The 21,205-nt window shown below is 44.8% G+C and overlaps 1 protein-coding gene across 1 annotated transcript; it reads left to right on the top strand.

Annotated features, from left to right (window-relative positions):
* The first annotated feature begins 6,889 nt into the window (after nt 1–6,889).
* On the top strand, nt 6,890–17,904 carry SFRP4 (secreted frizzled related protein 4). The gene is made up of 6 exons (XM_053410434.1): nt 6,890–7,606; nt 8,638–8,721; nt 8,817–8,882; nt 11,348–11,546; nt 14,740–14,803; nt 15,627–17,904. The coding sequence occupies exons 1-6, from the start codon at nt 7,156–7,158 to the stop codon at nt 15,813–15,815; spliced, it is 1,053 nt and encodes a 350-aa protein (XP_053266409.1). The 5' UTR covers nt 6,890–7,155; the 3' UTR covers nt 15,816–17,904.
* Nucleotides 17,905–21,205: the final 3,301 nt, after the last annotated feature.

Genomic DNA, 21,205 nt, shown 5'->3' with positions numbered 1-21,205 from the left:
GCTATCCTGAAGGAGTCAGGTGGGTGCATTGTTCCATCTTGGAGATGTTAGCCTTACTAGCTGTGGTGTCACAGACAGCTTTTCAGTGATTTAACTGAAAAACTCCATAGTGGAAATGGAGAGTGGAGACAATGTAAGTATGTTTTTCAGATGGTGCTCTGTGTCCCTGAATCCACCACATAACATAAAAAGAGCTCTGCTGGGTCAGGCCAAAGGCTTGCGTCCCATTCTCAGAATGGCTAACCAGATGCTTATGTGAAACCTGCAAGTGGAACATGAACACAACAATACTCTACACTAGTATTTGCCAGCAACTGGTATTCAGAACCACATCACCTCTGAACCTGTAGGTAGTATAGCCATCATGGCTGAAAGCCATTCATGTGTACCCACCTGACCACAATACCTGGGGCCTTAGGATGAATGTGAGGAAATGAAAAAGGAGAACAACATCTTGGAGATGTCATTTAGTTTATTTGCTAGATGGGACACATAGGCTATTTGGTCAAGATTGTGTTCAGGGGAATGATTGGATTGTGCCCCAGGAAATCAAAGGCTGGCCTGGTTCACAAAATTAAAATGGGTTTCAGAAAATATGAGCACACACTTGAAATGGAAGGTGATTGTTGCTATGGCTCTAGCCTTGTGCTGTATTTTAAGGACAATATGAATATGAATCCGAACAATTTGATAAGCATATATATCTCACCATACTGAGTAATGTAAATAAATAAAAATCAAATGTGACACGGCCGAAATAATTATGTTTTACATCACTAGTGATGTCACTGGCATTATCCAATAGGTGCCTATAGCAACTAGTACACCCTTCTATTTTTTTTATAAAAATTTTTATTGGTTTTTCAACATATAATATAAAACAATACAAAAGACAAACACTAACAAACAAACATATAAACATGTATAATTTCATAAATTTTTTCATATACCCAATTTCAGCGACTTCCCCATGCCTCCCTTTTCTGCATCCCTGTTTTAAATTTTTTCAGCAACCCCTAGTCTGAATTATTTATTAATTCCTTTCTTTAACCCTTTTCTTTCCTCTTGTCCAATCATTTATCGCTGCAAATCTGTTATGCTTAAACCATGACATTTTAACACTCCATAATCTTACAAGAATTTTTAAGATAAAGTTTAAATTTCTTCCAGTCTTCCTCCACTGTCTCTTTCCCTTGGTCACGGATTCTGCTCGTCATCTCTGCCAGTCCCATATAGTCAATCACCTTCGTCTGCCACTCTTCCAGTGTGGGTAGTTCTTGTGTCTTCCAATACTTTGCTAGTAACACTCTTGCTGCTGTTGTAGCATACATAAAGAACATCCTATCTCTCTTTGACACCAATTGGCCTACCATGCCCAGGAGAAAAGCCTCTGGTTTTTTATGAAAGGTACGCTTAAGCACCTTCTTAATTTCATTATATATCGTTTCCCAGAAGACTTTAATCCTTGGGCACGTCCACCAAAGGTGATAGAAAGTACCTTCAGTTTCATTACATTTCCAGCATTTGTTGTTGGGCAAATGATAAATTTTTGCAAGCTTGACTGGGGTCATGTACCACCTATAAATCATTTTCATAATATTCTCTCTTAAGGCATTACATGCCGTAAATTTTATACCGGTGGTCCATAACTGTTCCCAGTCAGCAAACATAATGTCATGACCAATGTCCTGTGCCCATTTAATCATAGCTGATTTAACCATTTCATCCTGTGTATTCCATTTCAGCAGCAAATTGTACATTCTAGACAGATTCTTCGTATTGGGTTCTAACAATTCTGTTTCTAACTTTGACTTCTCCACCTGGAAGCCGATTTTCCTGTCCTGTTTGAAAACTTCATTTATCTGGTAATAATGAAGCCAATCTCTTACTTTAAACTTCAATTTCTCATAACTCTGTAATTTCACATTTCCACCTTCTTGTTCTACAATTTCCCAATATTTTGGCCATTTAGATTCCATATTAAGTTTTTTAACTTCCTTGGCCTCCATTGGTGACAGCCACCTAGGGGTTTTATTTTCCAACAGATCTTTATAACGAATCCAAACATTATATAATGCTTTCCTAACAATATGGTTTTTGAAGCTTTTACAACTAGTACACCCTTCTAGACCAGCAGTGCTTGTGTTGTGGAGTGCCATTTTCTCCTTTCCCCAATTACTACTCTCAGGAGCACTACTTCTTTCTTTCTTTCTTTCTTTCTTTCTTTCTTTCTTTCTTTCTTTCTTTCTTTCAAGATCTGCATTAATAAAGGATACTTCTTCATAGAACACTATTGTGAACTTATGGGTGCTCTGCCGAGGTCCCTGATAACTGTCCTGCAAAGACTGGGACTCCTTGCCTGACCCAGGGTCCAAAGAAAGTCTGCAGGTGCCCTCAAAGTGAGAGTCTGTTTCTGGCAGAAGGCTGGCCCTCCTTGGGTGTGAGATGGTGGGCAGAAGTGATCATGACTTGGTGGGTTCTGTAGACTTTCATAGGACCACGGGATTGTATAGCTGGAAGGGATCTGGTCCAAACCCTCTGCAATGCAGAAATCTCAGCTAAAGCATGCATGGCAGATGGGCATCCAACCTCTGCTTAAGAACATCCAATGTTTAGTAATACTGTTCCAAATTCTTTCTGAAATATTTGGTTGTGGTAGATTTTGTTGGTCTTGTTTCCATAATGTGTTTGGGATGAGTTTGGATAGGAAGCGACATGTGTGATGTCACCCCAGTTTCTGTGATCATGCGCAGAGGAAGATACAGCCATGGGAAGTGATAGGTTACCGTGGAAGAGGAGGAGAAGGCTATTTATGTCTTGTTCTTCACTCCCATTCCTCCCATGGACAGGTTCCTGGTTACTTGTAAGATAACACCACCATTATCCATGATTTAGTGCCAGTCTGGTGTGTATTACTGAGACCTGTGTGGGAGAGCATGGACAAAATTATCAGACCCAGCTGTGCCCACCTGGATATTTGGTGTAGCATCAGCACAGGCTGGAGGGATGGAGGGAGGAGTTGTCATGGTCCCCAGGATTTCTATCACCAAGGATTTTTTCTGCCTTGGAGCTGGCTTTGAGGGCACATCCTGGGCCTGATATTGAGCCCAGGAGAAAGGAAACTAGGACTGCTGCTGGTGTGCTGTCCATCCTGCACCTTCTCTGACCAATGCAGTGGAGGTGGTGTTGAGTGTGGTGTTGGAGGAACCCAGAACAATATTCCTGGTGATTTCAACATCCATGCTGAGGCTGCCTCTATTGTTCTGGCTCAGGATTTCATGGCCTGTGACATAGGGCATGGTACACCCTCAAGTTGATTTTTGCTCCAGAAGGAAGATTATCCTGACCCTTTCAACCTGGGCCCAGGCCTTCTCATGGGACTAAATTGGACTTGCTTACCCTGATGGATGAACATTATTGGGGGAGGGACAAAGAGAGTGTCACCCTGTTGTTCTTACTTGACTTTTGATACCATTCACCATGGTACCCTTCTGAGATGACTTTGATGGGTTAGGTATTGGAACCCACAGCTCTTCCAATCCCACCTCCAGGGTTGGTTTCAGTGAATAGCATTGGATGATTGTCTTTCAGCCCCCTGGCAGTTGTGTTGTGTGGTGCTGTAGGGTCCCATCTTGTTCCCAATGCTGTTTAATATCTATATGAAGCCTCTGGGAGAAGTCATTATGATATTTGAGGGCAAGGTGTCGTCAGAACGCTGGTGATACCCATCTCTACTTGTCTGTAACATATGAATCACGAGAGGCTGTGCAGACCCAGAACCAGTGCCTGGTCTCAATGGTGGGCTGGATGAGGGCCAAGAAACTGAATCTGAATCCTCACAAGATTGAGGTGCTGTTGGTGAGTGGTCCAGAGTCTGGATAATTGGCCAATTGCCTGATAATTGTGCTGATAACCTCCAAGCTTGTAGTATTGCAATGCACTCTGAGTAGGGCTGCCCTTGATGTTGGTCCAGAAGCTGCAAATAATGCAGTATGCAATGGGTCACAATTAAAAATCCCTGTTCTCAGCAAATGGCTGAAAGATGAAAGACTCCGTATATACCTCACACTTTGCAGGTGAGGGCTTCCTACAGATGCCACCTTATCAGGAGGTCTGTCCAACCCGATGTAGGAATTGGGCCTTGAATACTGGACAAGTGCCTCTTTAGTCTTTTCAGCACATACTGAAGACCTTCCTCTTCAACAAGAGTATTAAGCTGAGATCTTTCCCAGTCTGAATCTCTATTGGAATTTCTTCTAATGTGTTTTAAATATGTTTCTATTGTTCTATCAATTCTTGATTGCCACTCTGGGCTCCTTTGGGAGGAGAGGTGAGATATAAATTTAACAAATCAATCAATCAATAAAATTCAGTGTGACAAGAAGCAGCAATTGATGTCCACTAACTTAGGTGGCTTACAAAAGGAGGCAAATTCATGGAGCAGAAGTCTACCAGCAGCTATTAGTCATGACAGCTGACCAGAAACTTCCATGTGAGTGGCAGCATATCCGTGTGAAAAGTGAGATCTACTGGTGCAGCCATTTTGGTTTCATCATTGTCAAGAGCTTACCCAAACTTGTCAAGGTATTCTTGGCAGTGGTACCCAGCTTGTGGAATACTGTCTTCCCTGAGGTTAAACTGGTGTTACTGATTTGGCTGTGCCAGGTGAAAACGTTTATCTCATAAAAAATGGACTCTAGGGTTGATTGTATATTTTTAATGGACTACGTCTGCCAGACAGTTGAGGAGTTGTGCTCACTGATGTTTTGAAGTTTTGTTTTCTTGTTGTTTTTATAAGAAAAAGACCTTTGAATGGACGTGACCTGCCCCAAGGTTGTTTATGAAGAGAGTGGGAAATAAATCAAATAAATAAATGCTCCCTGTTGAGACTTGTTACCTACATGCTCTGTTTGTGAACTTCCCAGAAACAGCTTGCTGGTCACAGTTGGGAAACAAATTCTGGACTAAGCGGATCTTGGTCTAATTCATAAGGTCAGCTCTGGTCTCATACAGTACCTATTAAGAACACAAGAACTGACCTCTTGAATCGAACCAAGACTTTCCAGGTCCAGGGGGGATGGAGTGTGGTCCTCATCACTAAAGTCACCTGCATTGTCCAGTTAGTAGCTGGGAGGAACAGCCATACGCACATGTATACGGACAGTCATGACAACAAAGTCCAGCTTAGACTTTGCTTAGATGGAAAATATGCAGAACTGGTTTGACTAATGATCACAGTGAGACAGGAAAAAATGAATACATGTACTGTGGACCACTATAATAAGCCTACCATCTCCACATCTGTGAGAAGTTTTTGTTTGTCAGTGCACTGGTGCTGTTCAGGCTCATGTCTCCAAAAGATAAAAAAGGAACAGATTTTACTATTAGATTTTGCTCACTGCTGGTGCAGCATCGCTCTCCCGATCCGAAGGTTGGCAGTTCGAACCCCACGACGGGGTGAGCCCCTGTTGCTCAGTCCCTGCTCCTGCCAACCTAGCAGTTCGAAAGCACGTCAAAGTGCAAGTAGATAAATAGGTACCGCTCCGGCGGGAAGGTAAACGGCGTTTCCGTGCACTGCTCTGGTTTGCCAGAAGCGGCTTAGTCATGCTGGCCACATCACCCGGAAGCTGTACGCCGGCTCCCTCGGCCAATAAAGCGAGATGAGCGCCGCAACCCCAGAGTCGGTCACGACTAGACCTAGTGGTCAGGGGTCCCTTTACCTTTACCTTTTACTTTTAACTATGGATCGCTGTTACGACTCTACTCATGAAAAGGAGGACATGTCCTGAAAAAAGAGGACACTTGCACTGGCGGAGGAAGAGGAGTGCCCCCGGCAGCGTGATCCCGGTGGGGTGCTATCGTGGCTGCCCTCCGCCCACGCTAGGCGCCATGCCCCTGCGGGCGGCACGCCACGCCCCCAGGATGTGCACCAGCCTCGCCCCCACCAGCGCCGGAGCATGAAGCTCCGCCGCTGGACACATGGCAACCTAATGTGCCCAATGGTGTATAATTAGCGCAGGAACACTTAGGGGTATAAAGGTAAAGGGTAAAGGGACCCCTGACCATTAGGTCCAGTTGTGACCGACTCTGGGGTTGCGGCGCTCATCTCGCTTTATTGGCCAAGGGAGCCGGCGTACAGCTTCCGGGTCATGTGGCCAGCATGACTAAGCTGCTTCTGGCGAACCAGAGCAGCGCACAGAAACGCTGTTTACCTTCCTGCTGGAGTGGTATGTATTTATCTACTTGCACTTTGACGTGCTTTCGAACTGCTAGGTGGGCAGGAACTTAGGGGTATATCTATCTATAAATGTACTCTAAGTACATTCCCCTATATACTTCCCCTATAAGGTTCCTGCATTGCAAGGGGTTGGACTAGATGACCCTCCTGGTCCCTTACAACTGTACAATTCTATGATTCTATCTGTCTGTCTATCATCTATCTATCTATCTATCTATCTATCTATCTATCTATCTATCTATCATCTATCTATCATCTATCTATCATCTATCTATATCTATCTATCTCTGGGAGTAAGCTCCATTGCACTTCCATCTAGACTATGATTCTATACGACGTAGCCCCCTATAGGCGATGGGGAGGGGAAATGGAGCATTTCGAGGCTTTCTGGCGCAGGAGGAGGGAAAATTTAAACCTGCTTTTAATAAGCAGCAGCAGTAGATAAGCTTCTTCGTCTGAATTTGTGGCCGCGGCTCAGAGGGAGCGATCCCGCTCGCCTCCTCCCTTTCCCGCTGCCACCCACCTTTCCCCAAATCTCTTTCCAGGATTTATTGCGCGCATCAAACCTCTGGCTGGGGGGAAACGAATCGCCGCTTGGAGACGCCCCGGGAGAAACGTGGAGCCGGCGATGATGTCGCTCCGGGATTAAAGGGAGCCGAGGCAAGTGATGTCAACGTGCGTGCCTGGGGAGAAGAGCGCCCCCATCTCCCCCCGGCCCGACGGACGGCCCCGAGCGAGCGACCCCGTTCGCGCGTCATCGGCGGCACCGCTTATAAAGAGGGTCCGGCCAAGTCCGCTTCTGCCTGCAACCTCCTGGCTCCGAGCTGCGCGCAGAGCAAGGCAGGGCTGGCACTCGGCTCCCTCGCCGCCTCTCCAAAGGAAAACCGACGGCGCGCCCTCCGCGAAGCTCTCCGGCCATGGCGACGGTGGCTCTCTTGGCGTGGCTGGGGCTGTGGCTGGGGCGCGCCACGTCGGGGCTGCCCGGCTCCCCCTGCGAGCCGGTGCGCATCCCCATGTGCCGCCACATGCCCTGGAACATGACCCGCATGCCCAACCACCTGCACCACAGCACCCAGGAGAACGCCGTGCTGGCCATCGAGCAGTACCAGGAGCTGGTGGCCGCCGGCTGCAGCCCGGTGCTCAGCTTCTTCCTGTGCGCCATGTACGCGCCCATCTGCGCCGTCGAGTTCCTGCACGACCCCATCAAGCCCTGCAAGGCGCTGTGCCAGCGCGCCCGAGACGGCTGCGAGCCCCTCATGAAGAGGTACAACCACAGCTGGCCCGAAGCCCTGGCCTGCCAAGACCTGCCCGTCTACGACCGAGGGGTCTGCATCGCCCCCGAGGCCATCGTCACGGATCTGCCGGAAGGTGAGGATTGGAGAGGAGAGCTCCACGGGACGGGGCGGGCAGGAGGGCACGGACTTGTCTGCGCCCCGGACAAGGACGAGTCCATGGGAGGTTTGGAGGCAGAGGCTGGACGGCCGTCTGTCAGGGATGCTTCAGTCGAGATTTCTGCAGGGCGAGAGGTGGACTAGATGAGCCCGGGGGTCCCATCCCGCTCTACCAGTCTATGATCATATATATCTTTACCTGGGAGTAAGTTCGATGGCCCTTAGGTCTGTGAGAGCCCCAGGCAGGTCTCCCAAATGAGGCTGGCGCACCCCAACCTCGTTGCCGGAGAAAGATGCCCCCGCGATTTCGGTGGGACTTGCCTTTCCCCTTGGCGGCCTGATCCCGGGTAGCTTCCTCGGAAGCAAGCCTCCCCGCAGAGGAGGAAACGAGGCAGGTCAGATCTTCCCTCGAGGTTGGGACGCCTTGCCAAAGGGGTCCCACCTGGACGCAAGTTCGGCCTCCCTCGGAAACAAGGGCAGCAGGTGCGCGCCGTTATTATTAATAACATTTATTTATGCCCCGTCTTTTCCCGCGACAGCGACTGAAGGCGGCTTACAGATTAAATAAGAACAGCTAAAAAGTGCAGCTAAAAACAAACAATTAAACTCATAGAATTAAAACTATACGTATATATAAAGGATCTATTAAAAACATACAAGTAATTACAGTTTCAGAGGAATTTTCCCCAAGGAAACCCTTCAAGCGAGCTGGCTTTGCGCAGTGCGACCCGGAGACTGGGCACATTTGCTCGGAGGGTAAATCCCATGGAAAGCGAAGGGGCTGACTTGGGAGTAACTGCGCTGGGGTTCAGCTTGCCAAGGGGGCTCCCGGACGTGCGCGCTCTTCCAGGGTTTGAGAAGTTGTCAGACCATCTTTCCCCGATGGGGATATATTTTCTAAAAATTAAAGGAAAACCCCTCTCCTTTCCGCCCCATCAAATTTCTAATTGCTCCCGGGTTTTTTCTTTTTTTCTTTTCCATTTCCATTTTGTGTGTTCCCTCCTGAAGAAGACGTGAAGTGGATCGATTTATCTGACGACGTGATGGTCCACGAAAAGCCTCTGTTTCCCGAGTGCAAGACCTCGAGCCGCGGTGAGCGCCTCTTTCTAAGATCGGACACGATCAGCTCGCCGGATATGTGTGTTTCCATTATATATATATTTTTTTCTGTTTTGCTTTCAATGCAGAGCGCTGCAAATGCAAGAAGGTCAAGCCCACTCTGGCGACGTATCTGACCAAAAACTACTCTTACGGTGAGTCAGTCCACAACACTTTATTTCTACTTAAAAAGTGAAAAGTTGCTGCGTTATCCTCTCTCGCACCTCGTAGCTGGTTTCGTATCATCGGGATCTCCCTTTTTTTGCCCTTTTCGTTCAGCGGACTTCGGTTCTTCGGGAAATCTGATCCCTTTAATTATCCGAGTCCAGAGAAAAGATACATATAAAAGACACGATTCAAAACGAATCGTGGCAGCGATTTTATCGTTGCTTCTTTCCTCCAGAACTTTGGGTTTTCTCCCACAATAGAACCAGCCTTCAGTGGTTTTTGAAGACACTGAGATTTACTGAACTGCATGTTATTTCTTCTTAAAGGGAAAGAAAGGCGAAAGAATTAAATAACTTGTTTCTTAGATCCAAATCACTTGGGATTGCGACGAAACAGCCTTGGTGGGTCTCAGTTGGACAAGGCACAAAAGTGTTGCTTAAAAAAAAACAACCGGATAAGGCACCGTGTTTCTCAAATAATAGTAATACTTCTGATTTAATACCTAAGAGAAAGGATATTTGTGTGCATTCCTGAATAAGCTAGATGCCAGTGAAATCTACGCATTTTACAGCTCCATGTTTAATATTGGAAAACTCAGTGGTTGTGAGTATGCCCCACTGAACTCAACGGTATTTACTTCTGAGTAAACATGCACAGATTCAAGGTGTAAGTCCCATCACCTTGAAGGGAATAAAAACTCAATCGTAACTATGTTTAGTAAACATTAGCTTTCTAAAAAATATGCATAGAATTGTGGGCAAAAATATTCATTGGAGCTTACTCTCAAGTAAGTTGTATAGGACTGCAGAAACCACCTCCCCCCACCCTAAATATAATCATATATCTCATGTCCAGATATGATCTTGCATAGATGAAAACTCAGCTGAGTTCTGCTGAAATCAACAGCAGGATAAAAGCACTCCCTGTGTTAAAATGCCAAATACCAGCTTTATAAATTCAGATGATTAAGTTAGCAGGGCATTATTTTAGGGAGGGTAAAAATAAATGAATCCATACACAGGACAAACACTGGATAAATCTTAAGTTTCGCTAGAAATCTATTATAAATTGATCGTGTGAAATGTGTTTGTACTGACAAATGGAATGTGTTTCAATGCAAAATTAGTGCTAATATCCAGATTTTAAAGCCATTGTTGTTTTTGACAATATCCAGAGTACAAGGCTCTGTGGGGAAATAAAAGATTGTCTGCCTTTGTGTTTACACTCTTTGTGGAAGCGCAGGAAAAGGGACAGGAATGGGATGAGAAAAGAGATGTTGAAAAGACAGGATTAACAAGACCGGGATCAAAATTGTATCATTTGTTCTTCCTACACCTGTGGCACTTTTTAACGATTATGAGCAACCCTATGCATGCCTACTCAAAATAAGCCCGCTGAATTCAATGAGATCTACTACTGGGAAGGTCTGTATAGGATTGCACTGTTGGCCCCCAAAGTGGTTATCAGCTATTCTGAATAAAATACTAAAGCATGGTCCATTCCAAATCTACAATGTTATGATTTGATGATTCCAAAGAGTAAGCAGGCTTCCTCACATGTCTCACTTATTGGACCAGGAATGGTAGCCGTAGGTCTGATGTTTATCTAAGCATGCATCAGAATGTATGTCTCAAAGGTAGACACTGCTGTTCATTTGAATGAACATGGATCTCCACATTCGGGTACAATGCCACCCGTAAATGCACGGCAAACATGAGACAGCATGGAGCACAGAAGGCCAGATAAAAGGTCATTGTTTAAACCGACCTTCTAAAAGATCTGTGAGAATGGATTTGATAGGCTTCTTTTCAAAGGCAATTCCGCAAAGGAGAAGCCACCACCGAGAAAGCCCTGCCCCTGGTTAAGAATAACCTTGTCTCCCTAGGTAATGGGATTCACAATAGGGCTTCAACGCTTGATCTCAGCTCTCAGGGGAGGTAGGAATCCTACTCAGGCAGGCAGCCCTCAAATATCCTAGGCACAGGGCATTTAGGAACTGAAAACCAGTCATTTGCACATCAGTCTCCTATTCTTTCTCACTGGTGTAATCATTTGAAATCAGTAGAATGAGCTGTGGGCAGAAGCAAGCAAGAAAATACAAAGAAATGCATCTTTACATACATTTATGTTTGTGTGTGTTTATGTGCCTAAATAAAGTGTCGTCTCAACTTCCATCAACTTTTGCCTAAAGCAAAAAATACCCCTTCCTGTTTCATATTTTAGAGATGTTTTTAAAAGGTTTTATAATTTCAGAGATGGTACTTGCAGGCTTGCAGCGAGAGATCCGAGGTCTGTTGAAGCAGGAACACGTCTCACAATTCAGTGGGACTTACTCTGTAGCAAATGTGCCGCTTGCAGTGGAACTTAGCGAGACTGGATTCTGAGTAACCATATATAGTATCGGCTGTTAGCTACGTGGCATTATGGTTTACCTTTGCTTTATGTGTTGCAGTTATTCGTGCTAAAGTCAAGAGCTTAGAGAGAGGAGGCTGCAATGAAATAACCACAATGGTTGACGTGAAAGACGTCTTGAAATCTTCAACTCCTGTTCCCCATTCTCTCATGCCTCTGCATACAAATTCCTCCTGCCAATGTCCCCCTCTTCTACCAAACCAAGATGTCCTCATTATGTGTTATGAGTGGCGCTCAAGGTAAGCAAGGATCAGGGGGCAAGAAACCGGTGCCAAGATGCCTGCTTTAACATGTTTTATTTGCATTTTTGGTGAACCCAACAAACAACACCCTTTGACATGCATGGAGCTGCCCCATCCCTTGAAAAACCTAAGAATGCCCCCTGAGGGCAGCCTTTGGGTCCCACGGCTGAAGTGGTGGACTTGGTTTGGTGGTGGTCCTGCCAGCAAAATGCTCAGCCCGGCCACATCACCCGCTGCCGCCACCACCGCTTTTGTCAGGTAAGCAGCAGTGATGCTGCCATGCAACACTACCAAAGAATGCCTAGGGCAGTGGTGACCAAACTTGGCCCTCCAGCTGTTTTGGGACTACAATTCCCATCATCCCTGACCACTGGTCCTGTTAGCTAGGGATGATGGGAGTTGTAGTCCCAAAACAGCTGGAGGGCCGAGTTTGGCCACCACTAGCCTAGGGGGTTGGTACTGTCACCCTCCAGCATGTGCTGCCTGAGGCAGCTGCCTCATTTTGCCTCATGGTAGGGCTGGCCTTGGAGGGACAAGGGTGGTGCTGTGGTCTAAACCACTGAGCCTAGGGCTCGCCGGTCGGAAGGTCGGCGGTTCGAATCCCCACGACGTTGAGCTCCCGTTGCTCGGTCCCTGCTCCTGCCAACCTAGCAGTTCAAAAGCACATCAAAGTGCAAGTAGATAAATAGGTACCACTCCGGCAGGAAGGTAAACAGCGTTTCTGTGCACTGTTCTGGTTAGCCAGATGCAGCTTAGTCATGCTGGCCACATGACCCGGAAAAACTGTCTGCAGACAAACGCCGGCTCCCTCGGCCAGTAAAGCGAGATGGGTGCCGCAACCCCAGAGTCGTCTGCGACTGGACTTAACTGTCAGGGGTCCTTTACTTTAGGGCTGGCCTTGAGCCAATGACTCAAATCCACTTTATCCTACCAGTGAGTAGGGTTGCATGATGCACTGAACTCCTCAAGGAAAGGGTGGGGTAGAAATAGAATTAGTAATAATATGGAGGGATAGCTCAGTCAGTGGAGCATGAGACTCTTAACCTCAGGGCTGTGGGCTCAAGCCCCGCGTTGGGCAAAAAGATTCCTGTATTGCAGGGGGTTGGACTAGATGACCCTCGGGTCCCTTCCAGCTCTGTGATTCTTTGATTCCAAATCTGAGCTCTTATATACATAGGAGGGATTATATCAAGGATTTCACAGAATTATAGATTTGGATCTCTAGTGAAGCCCCCTGCCATGCAAGAATCTCAACACTCAGTCCCCCATCCAGTTTGAAACCATCCTGGACCCTGCTTAGCTTTGCAAAACACTGGGATAGGAAGCCAGAGAAGATGGATAGAAAACCCTTAAGCAAAGGTAGACTTCCTATGTTTTGATTCTGGAGATGGTGGTGGGAATGACCAGTGCTTTTTTCCAGGGGGTGCTTAAGGGTACACAGTACCGGCACCTCTCTTTGTTGTTGTAAAAAGGTGTGGCAGTTACTGTAACAACTTCATGCTGAGTCCCGACACCTCTTTTTCTAGGGGGAAAAGCCCTGCTCTTGACTAATCTTGAGTTATTTGAGAATGCCAACCCATCAGTGTGAAGGCTTCCAAAATTAAGCCGAGGAATGGGAAAAGATTAGAAAGAATTCTGTTTTTCATGGAACAAGTTTGCCAGTGATGTTTTTAAAGGTCATTGAGGTTTTAATTTTATATGCTTTGTTAAAGGATCTGAAAAAGAAAGCAAAAACAAAATATTGTGTTTCTCATTTGAACTTAGCCATATGTAAACAGGGTTTGAGTTACAGTGGCTTCTTAAAAATGTTAGAAGTAACAGTCTCTTGCTTGGAAAAGTGCTGAAGGAAATACCACATTCTTGTTTCTAGCAGTTTCCCCCTTTTCTGATTATACAGTATTTCAGGCCTCAGCCTTGGATTCAAAGACGCAGAAATCTCACATTCGACTGGGGTCACAACAGCAAAAGTCATCACAAACGCTTAGACTGATACAGTACAGGGTGAAAGGGTGTCTGCCACATGTGTTGCAGAGCAGAAAATAGTAATAATTCTAAAACAAAACATTTTATCTAACAATGAACTGACACAACAAGCACCCACATATGCCAGCACAAAGGCTGTGCAAGTCATATCTTGGATCTTTTAAACAGCCGCCCTGCAAGCCCAGGTAGATCTTGTGTCGTAAGATTACTTCCTGTGGATTGTGCCCTCTGTTTTAATACCACACACAAAAAATTGGCACTGACTCTCTTTTACTGCATAGAAGGAGAAGTCATCCATAACCCTCCTCTGGGAAACCTGGGATGCTTTCGCTAGATTCTTGAGATCCATTTCAAGTCTGACTCTTCTATTGTTTGTAAAGTCCAGTCCAAAATGAATCTCCGAAGTCATTGCACCAGACTGGGCCCTATCTAGAGCTTAATGTGGCCTTAATCTTAAAATAAATAAACTTCCTTCAGACCATTTTTGGAATAGATTTGTGAGGATGGTGCCTATCCTTACAGCAAAGCAATGTATTTTAAATTATTTTATATGTTACTATAAACACGATGATATCAAATAATCAGTAAGATTCTTGATTCTGGAATCAATAAGAAAATAAAGAGACTTGTATCTTGTAGCAGTTAATTTAGACAACCATCAGTATTTTTATTTAACCCCACCTTTTCATCTACAATGTATTTGCTAATGAGAATATTGATAAAAGGCAACTAAATCAAATATTGTGGGCAAAGTCCAGAAAAGTTAAGAATGCATATGACTGAAGACCTAGACATGCTTAGATGTGAATAAGTCCCCACTGAACTCAAAGGGACATACCTTTTAGTAGATAGACAAGGAATTGCACTATGAATTCTTCTGGGCAGGAGCCAGTTATATTTATGAGCAGGCCCATGGAAACAACTACATTTGGTCCATTAAATTCAATAGATTTACTGTGAGTAAAAATCAGTTGAAATCCATCCATTTCTGTGAAGAAACTGAACCCACTGAATTCAGTCGGGCTTCCTCCCAGGTAGGAGGGTGTAGGATTTCAGCCTTAGGCACATCTTCCCCACCGAAATAAACGAAACTTAGAAGTGCTTGATTTTGACTGAAATGAGCCCAGCATTTTTAAAATGTTTCATTCTATATTCAGGAAATGATATTTATTTTGTGCCCTTCTTGATTCTACAATTAACGTTTCAGGTTGATGCTTCTTGATGGATGCTCAGTTGAAAAATGGAAGGATCCGCTGAGTAAACGATTTAAGGTAAGGCCACCTGAAGCTTCCCAATATTTTATCTTCAAAAATTAGGATGCATTGCCACACCGCACTCTTCAACAGCTATACTCTAAAAATTGTAGCCAGTGGTCATTAGGAAAATGGGATGGTGTGGAGAGGTATATGTATTGTGGGGGTATACAGTCTCAATAAAACATTTTGTCCATCTTCCTCAGTGAACTTGGAGTATCAAAAATAAAACAAAACATGGGGATTTTAGGAAAAAACCCTGTGCCCACTTTCATCACTGGATGCAGCTATTGTTGTGGATGGTACAATTAAGAACATATATACAAGAAGCTGCATCAAGAAGCATATTAACATAAACCCTGTCTGTATATAAACAAGTTGCTATGGTATGAACCCAACCCTGCAGTTTCCCTTCTGCACCGCAAGATTTCAGGAGGATATTATTGTATTGCAATGACCACTTCCTTGGCAGGCTTGTCAAAACCCTTTTCCAAACGGTTCCAGGGAATTTTGGTCTTCCACTGTTTGCCTTGCTGGAAATTCCCTCTGAGGCTTCTTTCCTCGCACTTCACAAAACATGAGAAATAATGCCAAGCTGGCGTCTAGTGGAGAGATAAGCTTTTAGAAATAAGTACGTACTGCATTTCATGCTAGATGGAGACAGGGGCATCATCAGGACTGGGTCCCAGATCTTCAGCCTTAATACAAAAAAATTACAGTGTTTACAGGATGGCTTTATTTCTGAAAGTGAGCCTGAATTTTCAGTTCCACCTCTAAATTAGGATATACGTATGTGACTCCAACTCCTCCTAACCCGCTTTCTTAATTTACGTTTTCCTAGAGATGGGAACAGCGACTCCAAGAACAGAAGCAACGCGCAGGTCCAAATAAAAACCAGAATGCTAGAAACTCCGGGCGCAGCGGGATGCCAAAGCAAAACCTGAAGAACACCAACCCAGCGCTCACTAGTCCCAAGAAAATCAACAAGCTCCCAAGCGATCAGAAAGAAATCAGCCCCAAAAACATATGAATTTTCCCAGAAGCTGACTTGGGTGTTTCCTGAACTCATCGACGTAAATGTTCAGTGTTGTATTTCAAACAGACATCCTTTGAACAATTTACTTTTACAGGATTTTTTAAAGCTGCAGTTATAGCTTTGCATTAACATGTGGTGGGTTGAAAAGCAAGTGGTTTGGGGTATGCTTAGCACAACCAGTCGTAGTTTACCAGTTTTCATCTGGAGAGCATCCTGTGATTTAAATGTGTGTAGTGGGAATTTGTCTACATGCTATTAAGGCTGGCTTTGCACATTTTACATTGGGGGCAGCCGCTATTATTCACGTTTCCATAGTTGAGCCCCGCCAGGGGAATATCACTCGGTCATCCTGATTCCTCGTAAGAATTCTAGCAAAAGAGGAGCCACATGTTCCGCTTTCTCTGGTGTTCTGCAGAAGTGTGTGAGAGCATACAAAGGCTTTTCTGAGCCACCACTGCTCCTGGCTAGCCTTCTTTGTCATCAGATTTTGTAACATACTAAATCAAACTTCTCCTTTCGACCAGCTTTTGTTGTAACATTTAATTTTGCAGTACTTAAAAACCAGTACCTTTTTGGGGTGTGTGTGTGGAAAGTTTAGGAATAATTGGTGGTATTTAATACTAGTCCTACTCAGAGTAGACCCACTGACATTAAAGGACTTGACTAACTTAGGTTCATTAATTTCAATGGCTCTACTCTGAACAAGACTTAGTTGGAAACCACCCCATACCTACATATTTACGACATGTCGTTTTATTATGAACAGAGATTCCTAAAACAGAGTGAGCGACAATTCCATTGTGGGATTCTGAAATATTGTTTTTTTAAATTAGAGAACTAAGAAGGTTTTAAATGTTACTAGCAACTTGATCTGAAACATATCTGCCCTAATCTGGAAACCACCCTCCATTTAGAGGTGCATGTGGATCTCTTTCACTTTTGAAACGCGTCCTTTGTTTAAATGGCCAGTTAGCAAGCACCTGCCACTGTGTGCATGGATGAGGGGGAAGGTAGCTGAAACAGACAGGAAGTTTTTGAAAAGAAGGGAAATCTTTTGATGCACCAGATCTCCTGTGCCCATAAATTATCCCTAGGTCAGTGCTATTACCTGCAGAAAGATTGGCAACTACAGGATTTTCTCATTTCTTTTTAAAACAGGAGTTTGTTGCCACTATTCCTGTACCCATTGCACTGTATGAGAAGCTGCAACCGAACCCTCCATCTCATCCAATTTCTTGCAGCAGGTACCGAAGGCTGCCATTCATGCCCGGTGATTGAGATTCAACAGCTTTATTGAGAAACAGAGTCAGGCTTGGTTTGAGTTTCTTTGCCTTTTGTCTAAGAACCTAAGACAATGGCCCATGTAGTCCAATATCCGGTTTTCACAATGCCCAACCAGATGCCTGTGAAAAACCCACAAGTTGGACCCCAGAGTCCAAAATCGCCCTCCCCTCCTGTAGTTTCCAGCACCGAAGCATACTGTCTGATCATGGAGGCAGAGGATAGCCGCCATGGCTAGTTGCCAGGAATATCATCCATGAATTTGTCTAATCCTCTTTTAGCATCATCCAAGTTGGAAGCCATCATAGCCTGTATCTGAACAGAGGGATTCAGTTGTGCATGCAGTTTTCTGGATTGTGGCCCCACCATATTTAAGTTAGTTCCACTGGTTCTACATTATGTATTTAGTCCAGAGACAAAAGGTCACCCGCCGTTCATTTTTGCTCATAGTTGCACTCCAGTGTAATTGCCAATAGGCTATACATGTTTTTGACACTGGGCGGTTTGAAAAAGGTTATTTGCTTTTTCATTAATGGGAGGTTTTGGAGTGCAAAGGTAAACAAAATAGTTGGCTGTGCATGCTGGTACGTTAGGATCTTGTGGAGCTGGGCCAATGTGTTTAGTGTCTGTAAGTCTCTAGTCAAAGCAATCTTTTTACAGGGAGAATTTTTTTAATCTCTTGCACCTTAATTTTAAACACATTCATCTGTAAGAGGTACATACCTCACCATGTTTTTTATTTTCTTTTTTTGTTTTCTATTAGTAAGGAAATACTGATTTCCTTTTGCTTTGTCAGATTCTGCAAGCTCAAAATGCTGATTGGCTCACAGCTGGCCGTGCACAACTTTGATTGGCCGTTGGCTGTGATCTGGCCTCCTTCCCCTGTCCTAGATTAGTTTGCATTTTATGGATGGATTGGGATGTTTTTTACAATCACAAAGGTACCACATGAACATTCATGTGTTTATCCATTTGTTTGTCATCCTGTTGCTGTTTTTTAAAGCAAAATCCATTTGTAAAAGTGCTCTGGGCAGGTTCCGCAGCTGAAAGCCAGTCTCCTGCAAGCTGCCTCTGCTGCAAAACCCACCGTCATCCTGGAGACAGTGTAAGTTTTTGACTGCACTTGTTAAGCGTAGCAGCATCTGTTTCTTAAGTGTTTCAGTGTACACTATTTTAAGAACTACCATAGCTCTGATACTTCTTCTTAATAAACCAAATGAGTTGCCTGAAACTTCTGCAATGATTTGCAACTCTGCCAGTTTTCTGCTATTTCATTTCTGTGAAAATAAAATCTCTTATTTTCTTTTTCTTTTTTTAAAAAATAATTAAAGGGTGGGGGGATGTAAAATAATTGCCAGCATAGATTTTGCACCTTTTCTTTCTAATGTAAGTGACCATGAATGACATTCCGCTGTATGAGTCAATAAATGTGTTAATAGTCAAATACATTTGACTACTGTATTTTTATTTAAGTTTCGAAATGTCATTCTACAAAAAAAGCTTAATTCTTTAAAGCTTGTCTTCCCCAGCAGTGTAGCACTGGATTCAGAGGCACCCTAAGCACCACCATCGTAGGGATGCGGGTGGCGCTGTGGTCTAAACCACTGAGCCTCTTGGGCTTGGCGATCGGAAGGTTGACGGTTCGAATCCCTGCAACGGGGTGAGCTCCCATTGCTCTGTCCCAGCTTCTGCCAACCTAGCAGTTTGAAAGCACGCCAGTGCAAGTAGATAAATAGGCACCACTGTGGAGGGAAGGTGAACAGTGTTTCCATGCACTCTGGTTTCCGTCATGGTGTCCCGTCATGCCAGAAGTTGGTTTAGTCCTGTTGGCCACATGACCCAGAAAGCTGTCTGTGGACAAATCCCGGCTCCCTTGGCCTGGAAGCAAGATGAGCACTGCAACCCCATAGTCACCTTTGACTGGACTTAATCTGTCCAGGGGTCCTTTACCTTTACCTTAAGTGCCATCCTCGTGTCTCTCTCTTTGCCCCTCCAGCCAGCCTGCGTGGTTAACTGCCCTTCCACCCCAGGTGGAAGTTCTGCCAAGTTCCTCCTTTTCTTTCCCAGAATCATTTTCAGGAAACAAGCACTCCCCTTCCGCTTCCAGACCCCCCCCCATCCATCTGCGGCGTTTGCCCATTCTTTTGAAAATGTCTGTACAGGGGGAGAGAAAGAGTTAATAGGTAGACCAACAGAAAAGCCAGAGGCGGAGCCTACCTGTTTATAAAAGGGCTTAGCCAAAGGTTTGGTTGGTTAGTTGGTTGGTTAAGGCAGTTCGGAAAGCAGTTGGCAGACAGATGGAAATAGAAAGACAGTTAGTGCAGTTGGTTCTTGTGTGAGGGGAGGTAGAAGAGTTAGAGCCAGGATAAAATAAGACTAAGAGGGTAAAGGATAACAGGGTTTCGAATGCATTTAAAGTTTATTTGTGTTTGCAATAAACTACAATCTTCATTGTTAATTTAAGAACCTGACTGAGATTAAGCGATTTACCAGGGAGGACATGGTTGGTAGTAGCGGATTAGTGGTGTACAGGTCAATAGTCTGTGAGATGACCGGGGGCTCCGTACAAACGCCACACCATCACCCTGGCAACCTGTTTCTTGAGCCAATTGCAAAAGGCCCCCATAGCTTACATCAGGCCAAGGGTAATCCCGCTCCAGTAGCCAATGGGCAGAGGGTCTGATGTTTTGCAGATGGCTTACCATTATCAAACAACCCAGGCCATTATCAGCCTCTTGTTTCTTCCGTGACCCTCCCCTCCAGCGAGCCATCACCAGGATAACCTCAGGAGGAAACTAGACGATATTATTTCCAGCCCTTGCTAAATTCATGAATTTATGAGTTTGCTCAAATTCTAACCCTTTACTGAATGTAGAGATTATGGGGTGTCTGCCCCCTATGGGTATAGCCAGCGGGTGCAGGGGGCAGCTGCCCCCCTAAATCAAGTAAACAAAAAAATTACATAACTAACTGACCAATCACATCACAGGTAACTCAGTTCTGCCCCCCAACATAAAGTCTGCCCCCTAACATAAATCCTGGCTATGCCCATGTGCCCCCCCAAAAAACTCATAACAATATACTTATAAACAAAACCTAACTGAGCATTTGACACTTTTGTCTTACATTTGTATCCAGCTTTTCCTTCAAGGAGCTACACAGGAATTATCCCATTTCTGAGGGCCTACTGGCAATTCCCTCACTGTGAGATGTGATGTTACAGGGAACCAGGCAGAGAGCCTTCTTGGTGGTGGCACCCACCCTGTGGAATGCCCTCCCTTCAGATGTCAAGGAAATATACAACTATCTGAGTTTTAGAAGACATCTGAAGGCAGCCCTGTTGAGGGAAGTTTCTAATGATTGATGTATTTATCGTGTTTTTAATATTCTGTTGGGAGCTGCCCAGAGTGACTGAGGAAACCCAGCCAGATGGGCAGGGTATAAACAAACAAACAAACAAACAAACAAACAAACAAACAAACAACCAAACAACAATTATTATTATTTCATGCTCACATCCACCATGAAAAACAGGTGAATCAAAATAGCTCCTTGGCAGAGCAGTTACTGGAATCCAAGTCTCTGGAGTGATGGCCCCTTGCCTAGGGATGGACTGCTTGCTTTAGTGTGGATTTTGGAATTTTCCTTATGAGCCAACACTCCTTTTGTAGGAGTGCTCAAGGCACACACTTTCTGCCTTCCTGCAAAAGGCAAAGGGAGCTGATGTTGGCCCATAAATGTGAGCCTGAGCCTGAAAATGGGAATCAATGAAGTGGAGCAGGGTTGGGACAGCACCAGCATAACGGCATCATGCCATACAGTGGTGCCTCAGGTTAAGAACTTAATTCGTTCTGGAGATCCGTTCTTAACCTGAAACTGTTCTTAACCTGAAGCACCACTTTAGCTAATGGGGCCTCCTGCTACGGCCGCGCCGCCGAAGCACGATTTCTGTTCTCATCCTGAAGCAAAGTTCTTAACCCGAGGTACTATTTTTGGGTTAGCAGAGTCTGTAACCTGAAACGTATGTAACCCGAGGTACCATTGTATGTTATTGAGGAATGAGGAGTTGTCCAATGACTGGTTTTTTGGTAGCAACCTTGTGT

Source organism: Podarcis raffonei, chromosome 12, assembly GCF_027172205.1.
Source record: "Podarcis raffonei isolate rPodRaf1 chromosome 12, rPodRaf1.pri, whole genome shotgun sequence".
In the NCBI taxonomy this organism is placed as follows: domain Eukaryota; kingdom Metazoa; phylum Chordata; class Lepidosauria; order Squamata; family Lacertidae; genus Podarcis; species Podarcis raffonei.
The sequence above is the reverse complement of the archived record's forward strand: the minus strand, read 5'-3'. Positions and strand labels throughout refer to the sequence as shown.

Bases quoted from the DNA above. Each gene is read 5' to 3' on its own strand.
- SFRP4 (XM_053410434.1), top strand. From the start codon at position 7,156: ATGGCGACGGTGGCTCTCTTGGCGTGGCTGGGGCTGTGGCTGGGGCGC. The intron at 8,722-8,816 runs GTGAGCGCCTCT...CTTTCAATGCAG, and splicing joins GTGCAAGACCTCGAGCCGCG to AGCGCTGCAAATGCAAGAAG. The intron at 14,804-15,626 runs GTAAGGCCACCT...ACGTTTTCCTAG, and splicing joins CGCTGAGTAAACGATTTAAG to AGATGGGAACAGCGACTCCA.